At 35.1% G+C, this 19,391-nt stretch overlaps 1 protein-coding gene across 1 annotated transcript in view; it reads right to left on the bottom strand.

Annotated features, from left to right (window-relative positions):
• The window catches only part of Lrp1b (LDL receptor related protein 1B), a 1,445,827-nt gene that overhangs the window by 229,525 nt on the left and 1,196,911 nt on the right, over positions 1-19,391 (bottom strand). The window contains 6 exon segments of the mRNA XM_050139953.1: positions 2,787-2,968; positions 4,711-4,833; positions 5,786-5,871; positions 7,314-7,497; positions 14,860-15,047; positions 16,514-16,654. Of these exon segments, the coding sequence (XP_049995910.1) occupies positions 2,787-2,968; positions 4,711-4,833; positions 5,786-5,871; positions 7,314-7,497; positions 14,860-15,047; positions 16,514-16,654 (904 nt within the window).

Below are 19,391 nucleotides of genomic sequence, written 5' to 3'. Positions count from 1 at the left end.
GCTCTATAATCTTGTTCTCAGTATTTAGTGTCCACTTGGACACATTTGTAAAATACCTCACACAGGAAAAAGTATTCTTGATGTTCTTGGAAAACATATTATTACAACAGCATAAACATAAGATATATGTAATTTCTCATCCTATTAGGTCAACAAACCATACATCTTCCCTCTTTGTATGCCTTTTCCTATATTTCTTATATTCTTGGAAGGACTGATATAAGTTGAAGTTCATAAATATAAATAATCTTTACAGAGTGATTTGCATTATTATAGGCAATAACGGATAGAGATGAAATTTTTAACACGTACTCATGTATTTCAAAATCAGAATGACACATGCTATTATTTCAGCAGATAGTTAATAAATTAGGAAAACTGAAAAAATATATCTTCAATTATAAAATATGGAGCTAAGGCATAGCTTACTGGAATAGTTCTGGGTTGTGTGTTTGAGACATGGCACTTCAAACAATAAGGTGTGCTTCTAATGTTTAGATAGTATATTACAAATTTATCATGTAGACTCCTCATTTTAAAGAAAGTTTCATTTTTAAGATGGGAAAATTTAGTACTTGTATGCTGCAAGCTTTTTCCCCTTTGTTTGAGTGTTTCCTGGAAAACACACTCTCATGCCATGGTGGTCATTTTGTTGCTTAAAACTTTAATGTGATGCAGTAGAAAAATTATGAAAAGAGTCTGGAAACTGAATTAAAGCCCTATTATCTCTTCAAATATTGATTGTTTCATAGCATTAAAGAGATCAGTGAATCCATCGAGTCTTGAAGTCTTGACTTATATTTCTGTCTGAAAAGAACTCACACCTACCCAGAACAAGAGGTGAGCTGAATGACACATTTTAGACCACATGCAATTCACATATGATGTGGAATGACTAAGCTATTTTTATTAAATAATTTTATACATGTAGACGGCATCTCTGAATTGGGACCATCCAACTTTTTAAACAGGAATTATATATGGCATTTTCTGCATGAAGATCTTTTTATGGATGCAAAAAAAAAAAAAAACCCTAGATTTCTTATTGACTCAATCTGGGGAACCAGAAAACAGTGTTAAAATGGCAGTGTTGAATTGTAGCTATTAAAATAGGTGCCCTTTCCCCTAAAAGATCTAATTTTATCTCTTTCTTTGGTTATAAAATGGCATACATGTATTAGAATACAAATACTATCAAAAACGGAATCAAAGAAGCCTTTTGTATCATTCACAATAATTTATCATTCACTACTTTAATTGGCATATTGAATGACGGGTTTATGTTGACGATAACTGAAGACCGCCTTGAGTTTATGGGGTAATAACTGTATCCTGGGAAAAATGAAACCCATAGCTTGATCAGCTAAACTCACTGGGCTAGGAGCAGTCTTTACTTCACAAAGAGGAAATTCAGAAATAATGTTTCTGTTTATAAACCGGCGACACTTCTTCCATTAGAGACGAAGAGCCTTTAATGGCACATAAGAAGCCATATCAGTTTAACTGAGTTTTAAAGAAGTACAATGAACCAGATATTTAAAAAAATGACATTTCTGATAAAACGGCAAAACAATCAAATAATCCAAAAACTTATAAATGAATACAAATGGAGGCTTAATTTAGAAGATGTTGTCAATATTTACTGAAACACGCATTAAAAAATACTCACATATAATTGTTTTGGTTAAAATTGTTTTGACATTATGTCAGTATAGTATATAAAATACTTTAATATATAATAAAATAATTTGAAACTACATAGTAAAAAGTTAAAACGTGTATGCCCCCTTGGAAACAGCAACAAATGCGAATCTTGTGTGATTTTATATAGTCCAGTCAGATTAACGTCTAAAATTAAACTATAAAATATGTTGTTATATAATCATTTTCATGATATAAACAAGAGACACAGAGAGACTTTATTAGCAATTACCAAAATCTAATGGTGGCTAAAGTTAAAGTGTGATAAATGAATTTACTTGGCAAAACACACTTTGTATAGTAAATTTAAAGTGCTACACTAATCCTCTACTGGCTACTGTGAAGGTGTTCTAGTTTTACCACAACCAGCATTCTCTAGATTTGTTATTTTAACAAGCATGCTAAGTAGATTGAGATTTCATAGAAGTAATCTTGAGCATGTATTCATGCTATATGATAGTGTAAAATATGAAGAATTGCATTCAATATCTAGCAAAACAACATAATTGAAAGTGAATGAAGATATATATAATCTATGGGTTTCCACCACACACCCTACAGCTTTGATGTGTTAATGGGTATGACCGGCTGGTCAGAAATGTCTGCAATACGTTCTTCATTCTCATGCTCCAGCCCACCCTTTCCCACGGTCCTGTGATTTTCTTCTTGAATGAATTTGATGAAACAATACCATTTACTATCTATGGACACCAATTACGTCTCCTGCCTTAAGAGTAGTGTTTACGCTGTTTATAGCTTTGACCACATTAACACGGAAACCCATTTTTGAGTTGTCTGTCTTAACTTTTTCACAATTTGAGGCATCAACATCAGCTAGATTTTTTTTTTATTGTTAGCGATTTAATTGCTTAGGAAAAAATAACCTTGTTCAAATACTTAGAAAGCAGACATTTTTAAGTAGCTTTTAATTTCCTCACTTTAATGCTATGTTCATATTTAATAAGCTTGAATGGAAAAGGGTCTACCAATTCATACATTACTTTAATTTTGATGCTTTTAGGCCTAGAGCATTAACACAGTGGGTATAGTCTAAAGCATTAAGAATTTTTAACAGTTTTACAAACCCGGCTCGAGGATCTAAACACAGGTCCCTGGGAAGTTTCAGCCTTTTGCTAACAAGTACAGTAGGGTACAAGCCGTTGAGTTTGGAGACTTCAATTATCCTTTTCTCCGTGTCAGACCAATAGAGGTTTTTCCCAATCCAATCAACAGCAAGTGCATTAGGAACAGCAGTGTTATGCACTACCTAACAAAATAAGAATTTAGGTTAGCAGTATAAATGGCTTCAATAAGAATTGAACAATTGTTTTCTGGTTTTTATTGAGATACAGAACTCTATTTAAGCTGAAGAAATTAAATTTAGATAAAGAAGAGAACAATTTACCACAACACATTCCTTATTTAGAAGAAGTTACCCTATGTGTATTTAGACACAGAAGTAACACATGCATTTAAAGAAAAACATAAGCCCCCACCCCCCCAAAAAATAGATCCACACTTGGTAACTTTATTTCATTAGTGTTTATCTGCTCATCCTTTAAACGCTGGGAAAAACCTTCTATTACATATACACACAAACGATTATTAATCTTTACTTAAACGATGCTGTCATGGCTTTAGTAATATTCTCACCACTCTCCTAAATACAGCACTAGAGTAAGAGACAACAGTGCACCCTGTGTTTGAACACGGCCAAGTAGCAATAGAATTTTGGAATCACTTCTTCTCTAAACAGACAGTGGTAATGAACATGAGACAAGAAGGTTTGAAGCAGCCATGATTTGCTTTGACTGCAAGACATATTTGTTTCTTTTGCCTTCCACGTTCCATATTTGAAAACTGACATTGTTGACTGTTCGATGAATATCAGTGAACAGTTATTCTGTGGAAAAGGGATGACTCTTTTTAAAAAATTCACAATACAACATTGTTTAAAATAACAATAGAGTAAGAATTGGAAGGTGATAGAAGTTAAAAAAAAAAACTCAGGCGTCTTCAAAATATAAAAGTAACCTTTAATAAAAACAGTTCTTGTGAGAAAAAACATGGTTGAGTTTGAACACTGCAAGATTCAAAGATTTTAGGCAGACTTTCAAATTTTATGAAACAACAAAGTCTGCTCATTCTTTGAATTGCAACCCTTGATCTACGAAGCCAACCTGCTGTTGCAGTCATATGCTTCAGACATTCACCTGGATCACCAGGAACCCATAGCTCATATACATGTACTTTAAGATTTTTCTAATGTTTTCACAGAGTTGTTTCCATGGAAACTAATTACAAAAACATACAAATAATTGATGTTTCATCTACTTTAAGCCTTTGAAGAAATTATCTATATATTATCATCTACTTATTTATGTGCATATCAGCATGTGTCTATATATGTGCAAAAATTGCATGTTCAGTATCCACAAATACCAGAGAGAGCTTTGGGTCCATTGGAATTGTAATTACAAGTCATTGTGAGCCACTTTAGGATGATTCTGGGACTTGAAACTGGGTTCTCTGCATGTGTATCAAGTGCTCTTAGAAGCTGAGGTGTCTCTCAAGCCCCTAACTTCTGTACAATCTATCTTATAGCTTACACACCGAACTAATATTTTATTAAAACTTAGGGTATCATTGGGTGGTACCAAGTAGGTCATGTCTAGAATGTGACAGATACTTAGTTGTGAGCTAATAAAACCATTCGTAATTGTACACGTGCTGAGTACATTTTAGCAGCGCTAAACATTTTATCTACACTCCATTATGTATAATTATGACTCTTATCTAAATGCAAGAAATACTATTAAATCGAACCTGAAAATAAAATGGCTCATTCTACGAATTTAATATTTATCAGCTATCACAGAAAAAGTGTAAAACAGATTTCATGCTAATTTGTTATATAAGGAATTTTTTTGCTATCAATTAAGATTTTATATCCTTGTCAATAATACCAAAGAAGTATTCAATAATCCCATTTATGTATTGTGAAGCTACCTTGGTATCACTTCCATTTAGACACATTCTGTTTATCCGACTTCCATTGGGCCTGCTAGAATCAATCCAATATATAAATTCTTCTCTATAATCAAAGTCGATTGCAATAACATTGTTTAATCCCTAAAAATGAGAAGAAATACACATTCTATTAATATTATTTCTAATTTTTAGAATCCAGAGAAATAATCGTCTTTTTTTGAACATAAATTAGTGCCTGCTTCCTCACTCTGTGGTCACCACAAAGAAGCATTTTCCACAGAGACAAAAGGCTGTTATGAACTTTTAATATACCCATTTCTTTTATATTTCCTCACATTTTTCTCACGGAAGCATTTGAAGTCCATTTTACTCAGGTGTTCATGATTGGCAATAATACAAATGTGCACAGGAACCAAGACTATATTGAAATGTTTCTACTATGTTGTAATGGTTTATATGTTGCATAGAGGAAAAACCTTTTATATTACCAACAATCTCAAACCCATATTAGCCACTAGAGACAACAGAAAGAACCATTTCTGAAAGTCTTTGAACTACACAGCTTGGTGGAAAAAAAGCAAGAATTTGTCACTAAAATACCGACTATATATCCAATGCTGTTGCTAGCTGAGTTTATAAATAGGATATTTAATTATCTCTCCTTAAACTGACAAAGTCCAGCATAAAACTATATTGTTTAAATAAGTAGCAAAAAAAAATTTCAATCTTATTTATTTTCCAGGATGAAGAAGTATCCAGAATTCGGTAGTATGCCTAGCAGTTTGGGCAGGATATAAAAGAATTCAAGAGAACACCATGGCACTTTTAATATGCCATCCACTTGCAACACAGCATTTCTGAGAAAATTCTCAGCATGAACTATGCTCTGCCATCTTACCATTCTTCCACATAGCATCATGCAATAAGTTGGGACATGTTGGTAATCCTCATCAAAACACTGATGATAAGCTTCTGTCTACAAACATGCACATAGGAGCTTCATACACTGCAAGTGTTAGCTTTTCTATGCGCATAACTTTGCTGCTCTCTGGGGAAGCAATTTCAATGACTCGCCCCCCTGGAAGTGACATACCTGCTTTAGAAGTGTGTAGTTGGAGCCATCAGTGCTAATTTTTCTTATCTCGTGTTGATCAGCGAGAATTAAGAAAGGTTCTTCATCTAAAAGCAAATAGAAAATCGTATTAGACATTCTGCACTCATGGCTTTCAGTTTAGGTTTCTCTCGGTTCAGTGTGTAGCTGTATAAATGAACAAACATATAGTTCTTTTCTGAGTGATAACAGCCAAAGACATCTATTCTGTCTGTAGGAAAGTGAAACGCACAACTGACATGCACAGCAGGAACTGGGAGCAATTGAATGTGTGTCTCTCTTACTCTCAGGACTCTTAGACATTAGACAATGTATTTGGTAATAGAAAATACCTACTCCTATGTGTATTTGTGGAGAATTCAGTAAAGGAAAGTGTATAGCTATGTTAGAAGCTATGGTAGACTCAGATGCTTAGATAGAAATTCCTTCTTAATAATTAACCATTTTTAAGTTCCAGATTTTGATTTTTGTTATTTTTTTATTTTGCCACTTCTCATTATTATTTTTAATCTTTTGTACATTTATAATTCTTTCAAAAATGTTCCTCTGGCCAGACTTACTATTTTATTTATTTTCATATTTACAAACTTGTATAATAAAGATGTGTTAATCTTCAATACACTATGAGATTTTTCTTTGAGTTTTCATTTAGAAGCAAATTAAATTATTTTTTGTTTTGTTTTTTGAGACAAGATTTCTCTGTGTCTTTGGAGCCTCTCCTGGAAGTAGATCTTGTTGATCAGGCTGGCCTCAAACTCACAGAGGTCTGCCTGCCTCTGCCTTGCAAGTGCTGGGATTAAAGGCGTGTGCCACCACCTCCCGGCTTGCAAAACAAATTCTTAAAGAAAAGCGGTTCAAAAGTTTTGTATATACATTGTTTTGAAAAAATATTTAAGTGAAGTCAATAAAAGTATATTGTTTGATGATATTTAAAAGCTAAGATGGACAGAATTTCCCTTTTATGCCATCAATAATCATATATTGCCTTGTATCATTTTGATGTGTGTGACTGCTTAAACAGAAGTTTAAGATTTTCTAAATAGCTACATGATTCATTTAATGGTATATAGCAGGATTTACTGTTATTAGTACCACTACTGGTCTCTAGCTCTCTGTAGGCATTTATGCATAACTACATGTGACACCGAACAGAAGAAAAGTTATCACAATAATGTCACAGTACTGTCTCTCAACCTTGGCAAAAGCAATAACTATCCGTGCCTCAGAGAAAGCATGCTGGGAAGAGTTATGTCATGTGTATGCAATCCCAACATGTTAAAAACTCTTAGTTCTTTACAAGACAGCAATGCAACCTGCTCTTAAACAGAGAAGAACAAGCATGGTGTGCAAAGTCTCTGTATCAGTATTCCAATACCAAGGGAAAGGTTATGACTTCTCAGACACAGGAATAAGGAATAAATTCAAAAAGAAGTGGTCATACAATTCAAAATCCATTTTTGAATCCATTTTTGTAGCTGGGCTTGGATCATGAGCAAATTCAATTCCCTACCTGAGAGTGACCTGCAGCCATTTTGGTTATTGGGCTGTACTTCATAGCCTTCTGCACAGCGGCACTTGTAGGTTCCATACGTATTGATGCATTGCTGACTACAGGGGAAGCCCGAAGAGCATTCATCAATGTCCACACATGTTTTACCATCATCCTTCAGTTGGAATCCAGGCCAGCACTTGCACTGTGGAAAGATAAAAGAATGACCAAGAGATGTCACTGTCATTGTCCATTGTTTTTGGTTATCTCTTTAGCACTGTTCACCCTAGAAAGACACTTAAGTAATGGAAAGTCATCCTGTCACCTCCCAAATAAGCTTAGTAAAATTACATATATTATGCAAAGTTAAGATAGCATCTGACCTTCCAAGTCTGGAAATATTAGAAGTGAATTGGCATCACTAAAGCCAGATAGCTAGAAAGGAGTATCTCAAAACCCAGACATAAGACAGTAGCTACTATTTGATCTTTTCTTTAAAAATGTACTTTTTTATTATTGGAGATTACACTACAGGTACATAATTTATCTTCTCCTTTTTCTTTCTCCATAACTTTCCATATAACTGTCCCTTATGTCTTTAATGTCAATGTCTTCCTTTTCATTAACTGTAGTTAAATGCAAATAGGTAGATACTTATATATTCCTATATATGGAAATGCAATCAAAAGATCTTTGAATAATACATGAGATTCTTTACTGTGGACTGAAAGTATACTTGGTAGGTGTTTATCATTAATATTATTGGTCTTGTTGTTAAACTTGATCTATTCTGTGTTTAAGTAAGAGAATTTGTTCTAAATGTTCTTGCTATTAAACTTGATCTACTCTATTTAAGTAAGAGAATTTGTGGATATTAAAAACTGAATTAGGGACAAACTTTCAAATTATCTGAAATAATCTTTTGTAGCTATTCATTATAACCTTTTTGTGGGCTTCATCATTTACTTGAGAATGAAGGAGATGGCGGAGCTTTGTACTTCTTAGGAAACCTATAAGATGTCACATGCTCATAATATTAATTCATATTTTTAATACAAAATATTCATATATAAGAAAAGAGGTGATACCTGCAAATTAATGTGCCCAGAATTTAGATAAATGTGTTTTGCAGTATTTGTATGAAGAGCGAATCCCATAAAGAAAATAAAATGAAAAATTTGTTAGAAAGAGAAATGGTATCACTTAAAAGTACTAAAAATTGGACCATATGATAATGCAGTTAGAAAGCCAGGATCTTACTGCAGGACATAAAGGGAGGTTGAATCAAAGCACTTTTTAAGCTGAAGTCTGTAGAATGGCTACATGTTTTTTAGAGAATCTCTGTTCAAATGTGGTTCCTGAAATCACTGTGGATGTCAGTGTCAGACTGACAGAAGCATTTATCATACACATAACTTCAATAAATCAAACTTATAGAAAAGTAATTCATTGAAGGTGAATGGCAGAACTAATATATGTGTGTGTGAGAGAGAGAGTGTGTGTGTGCATGTATACATATATAATTATATATATGCAACCATATAAATAAAAGTATCAGGTTTGTAGAAATATTTGTTTTAAAATGGAAATATTTAAAAATATTCTTTCCTCAATCCAATAACCATGCTTATTTTTTTAAAGTCCTATATCTGAATTGTTAAAATGTAACTGTAAGAAATTCTAGGATGCTAGTATGTAATCTTAGAAGATTAAAGGTTCATTTTGTTTCCATATATTACAAGAATATAAGGTTTAAAAATGATCACACCTTTGCTTGAAATAGTGTAGGAAAATATTGTGAATACTCAATTCATCTTACTTCTTTCATCATTTGGAATTAATTATTCCACACTCTGATTTATGAAAAATTACTTAGGACTGTGGAAAACAGAGAGGTAGAGTTATCCAAGCTTTCCTTTTTATTTTTAAAAAGTATCTTTACAGTTATGCAGGATTTTTGAGAAATACTTATTCTTTTGCTTTTGCAATATAATGGTAATATTTTCATTCCCAAAGTATGTGACAATTTATTCTTATTATCTCTCAAAAATTCACATTGAATCAATTATAACTCCTTTTTAAAATTTTTATTTATGTGTATAAGAAAAGGAGTGTGGGCTGTGTATGCTGGGTATGCATGTGTGTGCCCACATATGCAAAAGCTTAGGTCAAAAGAACTTAATAGGAGCCTAGTCTCCTATCTTCTGCCTCAAGGTCTTAGTGTCTCTAAATGTGGCCTCACCACTCTGGGTAGCTGAGTAGCCACTGGAAGGAATGCCAGCAGCTTCCTGGCTCTACCCCCAATGCTAATTAGCAGGTGTGTACTGCCACACACAATACACATGCTGAGGATTTGAACTCATACAATCTTGTTTTCTTGCTTTCAGAACAAGAGCTCATACCCACTGATTCATCTCTTCAGACCCCGATTTTCACTTTTTTGTGATCATGCTAATAACATTTTTCTTAATGTGTGAATTGTTCTTTATTCCTAAGGTCTATGATTTTTTTTTCTTTTCTATGCAGGTTTCATTGAAAGACTGAGGGATTATTTGCTATCATTTTGTGTTGGTATTACATCAAGAAATAGGTTATTAGAAAGTTCTTTCATTCCTTGTAATAGAGAAACCCACATAACATATTTTTCCGAGAAAATACAAGCATTGCAGTGATGGTTTGAACAGGACTTGCTCCCACAGATTCCTGTATTTGAATGCTTGACCCATAGGTAGTGGCACTGTTAGGAGGTGTGGCCTTGTTGGGGAAAGTGTGTTACTATGGGTTTAGGCTTTGATGTCTCAGATGCTCAAACTAGGCCTAGTGTGGCAGTCACTTCCTGCTGCCTGTGACTCTGAAGGCAGAACTCTCAACTCCTTCTCCAGCACAACTCTGCCTACATGTTGCCATGCTTCCAACCATGATGAATGATGGGGAAGAGTCTTCTGTTTTGTGTTAATTTCATTGGTTAAATAAAGAGACTGCCTCAGCCCTTTAATAGGACAGAAAATTAGGTAGGTGGAGTAAACAGAACAGGATGCTGGGAGAAAGAAGCAGATTCAGTGAGTCGCCATGATTCTCCCACTTCAGACAGACACAGGTTAAGATCTTTCCTGGTAAGCCACCTCGTGGGCTACACAGATTATTAGAAATGGGTTCAATATGTAAGTTCAAGATGTAAGAGCTAGCCAATAAGAGGCTGGAACTAATGGGCCAGGCAGTGTTTAAAAGAATACAGTTTCCATGTAATTATTTCGGGGCATAAGCTAGAGCTAGGTGGCTGCCGGGAGCTGGGGCAGCAGGGAAGCGGCCCGCAGCTCCTCACAACAGATGAAAATGGGCTCAATCACTGAACTTTAAGGAGTCCTAATTAAATATTATCCTTTATAAAAGTTGCTGTGGTTATGGTGTTGCTTTACACTAATATAAACCCTAAATGAAACAATTGTGTGGGATATATAACTCTTCCACTCAACCGCCATCCATAATTATATGATATACATATGGACAAAAGCCCTCCCTTTGTGTGTGTGTGCTTGTGCTTGTGCGTGTGTGTGTATGTATGTATATGTATAATGTGTTCATGCATTGTGTATACATGTATATGTATATACATGTATATATGCATATATGTATGGGTAAATGTTAGATAGGTAGAGGTAAACAATATGTGAAATATTTGGCTTTAATTTTCTTAACTATTTTATTTATAATACCTATTTCTTATTTTTTAAAATACATATTTTATTTCATTGATTAATGTTGATATATGCACATTTGCATTTAAGACAATAATTCAAGTCAATTCTTCAGACTCTTTATAATATTTAAAACTATATTAGTGTATTTTGTAGGAAATTTTCACCTCATTATTAAGCACATTCAGAAAAGGCAACATAATATGATATTTAGAAGATTTTAAGCATCAAGTATTTGCAGGATGAAGGATCTGAAGATAATGCAGTGTGAAAACATGGTGTTCTATGTGACATATCCTCCTTCCAACAGACTATACTTCTGGGCACTAAGATTTCCTCACAATAAGAATTTTAAATGAAAATCTCATTTTATATCATACACAAATTATCCAGAGATTGTAGTATATACGTATTGTATCTCTTTTTGTTATGGCATTAAAAACATTAAGTTTCATTAATTGCAAAAAAAATCAGTGTGTCATATGGTATATATGTTTATGTTTTATTAAAATATAAAATATGAATAAAACTATCATTACTTATTTCAACTAATTGTTTACAATTGTATTAAAAACTTCATGTTGTATTCAGAAAGCATTTCTGTATTTTTAATGTTGAAATTGGCAAAAATTTGCTTCTATTCCCTCGGCTTGTAAACATTTGCTGCAAAAGTTTACTATTTGATACATACTCCTTTATTAAGTGTGGTCCTGACTCAATGGCTGTGCCTCTTGCTTCCTGGGGTATAGTGCTGACACACATCTATATGGTGTTTGTCTCTAAGATCAACAGCCTTTTCATGCAAAATCTAATTCATTTCAGAAAAATAAAGCTTCCTTAATACTTCTTTTATTTCATTTTTATTTTTTTTTCTGTGCTAGGGAGCCAACTTAATGTCCTGTATATGCTAAGCAAATATTCTACCAATGACCTTTACCTTAAGAACTGATATTTCACTTTTTATTTCTATTTTCTGTAGGAAAAGTCTGAATGTTGATATTCCAGGAATATGTAGGTATATACATACACACAATTATTGTGATAGTTTGAATGAAAATCACCCCCAAAGGGCCATAGGTACTAGCACTATTAGGAGGTGTGATCTTCTTTGAGGAGATGTGACCTTGTAGGAAGAATTTTATCATTGGGAATAGGATTAGAGTTTCAGAGTCTCCAGGAACACCTGGTATTCATTGTTTCTTTCTTCTGTGTGGGGATCCAGATATAGAATTGACAGCTCCTTTTGCATTACTGTGTATGCCTGAATGCCACCCTGCTTCCCACCATGACAGTAATGTACTAAACCCCTGAAATGTAAGCCCCAATTAAATATTTCCTTTATTAGAGTTGGAGTTGGTATGTTGTCTCTTCACAGCAGTAGAAACCCTAAGACAGAAGTTAGAACCAGTGACTGGGGTATTTCTGTGACAGACCTGACCATGGTATTTTTGGAGGAATGTGGACTTTGGGACTGGTTTAGGGAAGCAGTAGAATGCTTTAAGCATATCTTAATGGACTACTACTAGTTAAAGCATAGAAGACGTTTGTGCTGGGGGTGATTTGAACTCTGGGGGCCTGGATCAAGGGCTTTCAGAGGAAAAGAATATTAGTATGTGTCCTAGAGACTGTTGAGATATTTTGGTGAAGAATGTAGTTGCTTTCTGCTCTTTGCATGAGGTTAAATTGGAGAGTTTGGGATTGATTTCAGTTGTGGAAGAGATTTCAAAACAGGCTCTTGTGAGGACTGTGTTGCATGGTTATTAGTAGCCATGAATATGCAGATCTATAATAAAAATGAGCAAACTGCAAGGAAAGTTTCAAAATGTACAATTGGGGAGAAAAGATGAAACAGGAATCTGTACAGAACTAAGACTTGTGTTCAAGGACATTAAAAGATTAAAGAAAATCCTGACGTTAAAGGGAGTGGATGGGAGTGATGGCCTCAGGGCAAGACCCTAACGAAGCTTCCCACTTGTGAAAAGGAGTTAAAGACAAGAGCAGTGCCACTTCTGGTGGTGCACACTTTAATCCCAGCAGTCTAGAGGCAGAGGCTGTCAGATCACTGAGATCAAGGCCAGCCTGATTTATACTGGGAGTTCCAGGACAGTCCAGCTTAGGCTTTGAAGGAAACCACTGGAAACAGAAAGTCGATGAGGATACAATTGACAGAGGGATCCATATTTCAGTCCCAGCAAGCGGCAGAACTTGGCAGCTTTGGCCATGTGGTTCTGGCTTTAGAGTCTAGGATAGAAGAAAGGGGCTGTGTGGTCTCCCTTCACTACTATGGAAAGCACCTGAAGCCAGGTGGAGTCACGGGGGTCACGGTGCTTCTTAACAGCAATAGAAACCCTAAGACATTTAATCCTTTAATGTCTTTTAATATCATTTAATCCTTATCAAATGGAGTTAGGTAATCATAATAACAGAAAATCAGAGATCAAAAATAGCCAATTAGCTATGCGGTTGAAATTTCATTATGCAGAAATGTGACTTCATAGTCTAGTACTACAGTCAGGGAAAGCTGCCTGACATTGTCATGCTGGACCCGACTCCCCCCCCCTCGGGATTTCTTTACAGAGCTCACCAAGTCCCCGCTGAGCCACTGGTGATGTCTGAAACTACCTGTTCTCACTACGTGACTTAACCTTTGAGACTACGAAAGCCTGATGTGTTTCTTATTCTGAAGGTTTGTAAAGATATCCCATGAATATCTGTGCCCCCACAACCCTACGCTTTTTGATGTATCTGTCTTATGTGACTCTTTTAACTGTATGTAGCCATTGCATCTGTGTGTGTTAGGTATCCATCGAGTAGAGACGTGGTTGTTGGATCGCTCTGAACCGGAGTTAGACAGTTGTCAGCTGCTTTGTGGGTCCTGGGAAGTGAACCTGGTTCTCTGAGAGAGCAGAAAGTGTTCCTATCTGCTGAGCCATTTCTCTAGGTAATGCATTTATAATTGTATGTAAAATCACACGTTAAGGTTACTTTTGACCACGTACCATGCCCATAAATGTACAGATTTCCTAACGTGAGTTCTACAGGTAAAGAACTCAGTAGAACAAGCTCTATCTCCAGTAGGCTACCTCTTCAATGAAGACATAGCCTTTTGCAAATTCTCCTGACTCATTGTTCAGTTGAAAAAAATAGTAGTTTTGGAGTAAGTTAATTTTTTTTCATGAGGCAGGGAACTGTGCCGAGGACCTTGCACACATGAATGACATGTTCTATCAAAGGAGTTAAGGCCTCAGGGTGCAAATTAATTGTCCTTAATGGAGTTTCCCAATCAATCATCAATTTTAGCAATACTGACTCATTAGAAGTATAATACATCCGTGACTTTAAAAGGTATATATCTGTCCATAATTTTCCAGTGAGTCATACTCTTCATGAAATCTGTACTAGTAAAAAGCAGTAAAGTAATTAGGTATGAATTAAGTTTACTGTACTTATTTGAAGTTCTAGTAATGCATGATTTATATATTTTCCTTCATAATATTTATGATAATGTACCTTTTTAAATTTTAAAACGAATAATGGCCACCCACTGCACTAAAAGGATGTGCAGAAGGAAGAAGGAGGAGGGATGAAAACTTATGTTTCGTGTATCTTTTTACAGCTATTATCTTCTCACTGACTCTAAACTCTCCCCTCTCCTTATTCTGAATTTTGTGACATTTTATTATCCCTAACAATGTTCTTATAACTCTCATATATACATTATTACCCCTTTTCAGATAGAAATCCTTCTGTAAATCCCTTTACCTACACACATTCCAAAGCTTTTCAAGTTTTAAGGTCATCCTGGAAATAAAGTTTTTATTGTATCATTTTCTGACGTTTCATCTGATTTTCTCTTTTGGATGAGTGCCTACCTTGTAACTTACTGGCAAATCCTGACAGTCTTGAGAGCATCCACTGACTTTCTTACTCAGACATTCGTTTATGTGGCAGTTTCTCTCATCTGAGCCGTCCCCGCAGTCATCCCTATCGTCACAAAGACCACCGCTGGGAATGCACCTACCATTTTTGCACATAAAAAATGAACTGTTGCATGAATGTTCTGCAAAAAGAAAATAAAACATATGGAATATAAAAGACATGTCGCTGTATGCTGATGTTCTAGGAAACACTGGAATAACTTGTATGTAAAAAAAAATCACAGTGAGTAAATGTGCATATAGGATGCTGCCCAGGTTGGGTTCAGGTTTTATGAACAATGTAAAGTAGGCCAATAGCAAACATTCTGAAATTCCTGGTGTGCAGTTACCGAGGACCTATCTTTCCTATGAAATCAGCATTCAGAAAATGCATATATAGCAATATTAATGTATTCTATCTCATTTACACGGTGAATAATGTGTTCAAAGGTGTAAAGATGACTTGACATTTCCCCCAAGCTATAGATCTCTGAGAAATTATTTGTCACTAAAGCTAAGAAGGTAGATGAGGTGGCTATGGATAAATTCATTTCTTCCAGAAAATATAGCACTGACATTTTAAGTCAGGGCATAAAAAGGACATTGATGGTGAACATTAGTTCTTCCAAATACACCTTTAGAAAGAATTCTGCTTGCAGCTACCGAAACTGGAATGCTGAACGTGAGTACTAATAGCATGTGATTAAGAAAATAAACCTAATTACACATACAGGATGTCAGGAAAATTTGAGTTTGCACTAAAATAAAAGCTAAACATTTTTTTTTGTTATAGTGAAGTGGTACATAAAGTAATTTGGCTGGACATTTCTGTGAGTGTGTACCTATATGTATTTAGCATGTTCTTGTATTTCTGTTCCAATGACATGTAATACTATCCAATTTGTATATGTGAGAGGGAGTAATATGGACTATATCTAATTAATTTTTTCAAATATATTCTTATTTAAAAATTTATTTAAATATAATAAATATACATATTTATGGAATAAATAATATGGTATTGTAGTGATATTTGTTCAAATCCTAATTTAGTTTATACTTTAACATTTATGTAAGCCTACATAAAAATATTTCTCATAAATAAAATATAAATAAAAGATTAAAGATGGACATTGTAATACATTCCACATACCTATAATTCTACCATTTAAGAAATGGATGTAAGAGAGGAGATGTTAGAGGTCATATTTGGCTGTACAGTTGCAGCCTGAACTATACAAGAACCTACCTCAAAACAACAGCTAAGAAGATGTATTTGTGAGGTCAGAGAGCAGAGTAATTAAGAGATTGTTTGGAAAAACATTAAATGAAAATGGTAGGTACTTCATGGAACTGGCAGAAACATCATGTTGATGTTGACTACTTGCATCTACTTTACTGAAAAACCTAACCAGACATATATCAAAAAAGAACTTCAGAATCATGGCATGGTTGTTCATATTTCTCATTTTATTGCTCAGAAGGCTAAGGCAAGATAATTCCAAGGTTGGGGCCAGCCCAGGCTACATAGAGAAGCCCTGTCTCGAAGAAGCAAAAGTAAAACGTTCAGAAGAAAGCTGAATGTGAACAGTATTGTATAGTGTAGTACCTGCACTCCTGCACTTTTGGTTGATTGGTGCCTCATCAGAACCATCGGGACAGTCAACATCACCATCACACTGCCATAGAGCGTTCACTAGGCAGCGCCCATCAGCACATTGGAACTCTCCTGTGCCACACTGCCGGTATCCTAGAAAAGAGGAAGCAAGCCTTTTACAAGCTTCTATTACAGAAATAAATCAGCTCTCCACCCTCTCGGGGCACAGAACACTCAATCAACGAGGAGGCAGCCTGGACCTCTATGAAAAATACTTCTCATTTCTTTCCATTACTGCCTTAAGAAATGCTTGTTGTGTGAAAGCAGGGATAAAGGTTAAATATAAACTTAGAAACAAGGTACCATGTTTCTAGGTAAGAAAGATGACTGTACCACACAATCAGTTCTGTCTATTCAGTGACTGTCTCCATCCAACCCATTTCTCTTAGGATGAGATGCAGGATGAAAATTACTATTTTTCAAGATTTAGTTTCTTGGTTAGATTTATATCAGAACATATGAGTAAACTGATTCTGAGCTATAGTAAACATTCACTGTAGCTGTAATGTTATATTTATGCTTGACAAAATTATTCATTGTAAAACATGCTAAAATAAGAAAAATAAAGAATATATATAAAGTAAGCACAAAAAATGCAAAAAAAAATCCAACATGCAAGTTTTTGGGGTCATTTCTCCAATATGCCAATTAAAGGCATCATTGAAAGTCAAATCATAAAATGAGTCATCATTTGTTAAGGTTCACATCTGTTTATTTGAATTATATTTGTGTTTGACTTTTTAGTTGGAATTTATAATGAGACTTCCTTTTTTTTGTAAACTATAAACTAAGTCATTCCTAGTTAGTGTGTTGATAAAACTGGGAAATTGTTCTCCTTTTAAAAGTAGAATAGTATGAATTAATAAAGTACTAGTAGCAAAGACAACTCATATCTAGTGAAAGGATTTGTTATATTGGATGGTGAAGCTGTAGTCTGCTACAGCATCCTGCAGGCAGCCTATCCCCACACTAGCCCTTTGTCCCTGTTACTAAGTACAGCAAGTCCTTCCTAGTCCCACCTGCAACAAGTCCGCCCTCATCCGTCTAAGCACAGTTCTTTGTTTTTCTTTTCTGCAAAATCTTGTTTCTACTTGACAACTCCCAGTTCCCACTAGTTAATTAAACTTCATTGCTTGTAACATCTTCCTTTAGAAATTTCTTTTAGAAATTAAAAGGAAAAAAATTACTAAGCAAAGGCTGTCAAATTCATGTCTCTCAGGATTCTAACTGTTCAGTTTTGGCAGCATTTTTTGCTGCTCTTGACTGCACACTCTCTACCTAGTTAAGTATTCATAATCCATTCTCTGGGGCTTTTTTTTAATCACCCTGTATAAAAACCCTTCCTGATCCAACTTACAACATTGCAGGTGATACCTTGCACTCCAACTCTAGAATACTGCTTTCCCTTTTTTAAAATTGTTATTTCTTTCCAATTTATTTCTTATTTTTGTTTTGAGTCCGTCTGGCTCGTTCCTTCATTGTACTAACTTGAGTCCTAACTTCAGCACTAATGAACAACACAGAAATGTGGCACATCAGCCCCCCCCCCGCCCCCCGGTCTCTAGAACCTCAATTTAAAATCCCCAACCATTTGTTACGTATCTTTCCTGCCTTACAAAAATTGCTTCTTACTCACGTGTGTTGTAATGCCCTTCAGCAATTCAAGCGAACTGGGAATGCCTTTCTCCTGCTGCATCCCACAGCTGAATAGCTATGAATGAGGCCCGAGGATCTGTTTCCTTCCACACTATCATTCCTGATCTGATTCAGAGTCACATTATTCACCTTTAGAATAGTCTGGTAACTTTCTAGCCAGTCTATATTCATCTTATCTTTCTTATTTTCCCTGCAAGCACTTCTCCAACCATGGTGGAAGAGATGCTTCTAAAACTTAAATTTTACTGTACATCCTATAACTTTGTAGCACTCATTTTTAATTGCAGGAATTGGGAGCCAAAGGCGTTAGGGTCTTATGTGTGTTTGAGTTCAGCCTGATCTACAATGCAAGTCCTAAGCAGATACTTATTTCAAATAAATAAATAACCAACCGAAAAGGATTATATGTTAAATTATGACGTCCTTCTTAAAGCAAATTTAATGAAGCACTAAAACTTGAAGTAATTGGAAAAATAAGTACGAAGAGATTTCACCGAGCTCCCATGAAAGACTAAAGGTAGAAATTCCAGAAAAGGATGAAATATGGCTCTTGGTTTTCTTGGGTATCTTTGATCGATTGAAATTCTTCACAGATCTTGAGAGAACATTAATAAACTTTATATGGAAACACAAAAATCCCAGGATAGCCAAAACAATCTTATACAATAAAGGAACTTCTGGAGGCATTACCATCCCTGACTTCAAACTCTAATTCAGAGCTTCAGTATTGAAAACAGCTTGGTATTGGCATAAAAACAGAGAAGTCGATCAATGGAATAGAGTAGAAGACCCAGATTTTAACCCACAAACCTATGAGCACCTGATTTTTGATAAAGGAGCTAAAAGTATTCAATGGAAGAAAGAAAGCATCTTCAACAAATGGTGCTGGCAGAACTGGTTGTCAACCTGTAGAAGAATGAAAGTAGATCCATATCTATCACCATGCACAAAACTTGAGTCCAAATGGATTAAAGACCTCAATATCAGGCTGAACACACTGAACCTGATAGAAGAGAAAGTGGGAATTACCCTACAACAGATGGGCACAGGCGATCGCTTCCTATGTATATCCCCAGCAGCACAGACCTTAAGGACAACATTGAATAAATGGGACCTCCTGAAACTGAGATGCTTCTGTAAATCAAAGGACACTGTCACTAAGACAAAAAGGCAA

This window comes from Alexandromys fortis, unplaced genomic scaffold (genome assembly GCF_014885135.2).
Source record: "Alexandromys fortis isolate MF-2015 unplaced genomic scaffold, M_Fortis_MF-2015_v1.1 scaffold_33, whole genome shotgun sequence".
Classification (NCBI taxonomy): Eukaryota; Metazoa; Chordata; class Mammalia; order Rodentia; family Cricetidae; genus Alexandromys; species Alexandromys fortis.
The sequence above is the reverse complement of the archived record's forward strand: the minus strand, read 5'-3'. Positions and strand labels throughout refer to the sequence as shown.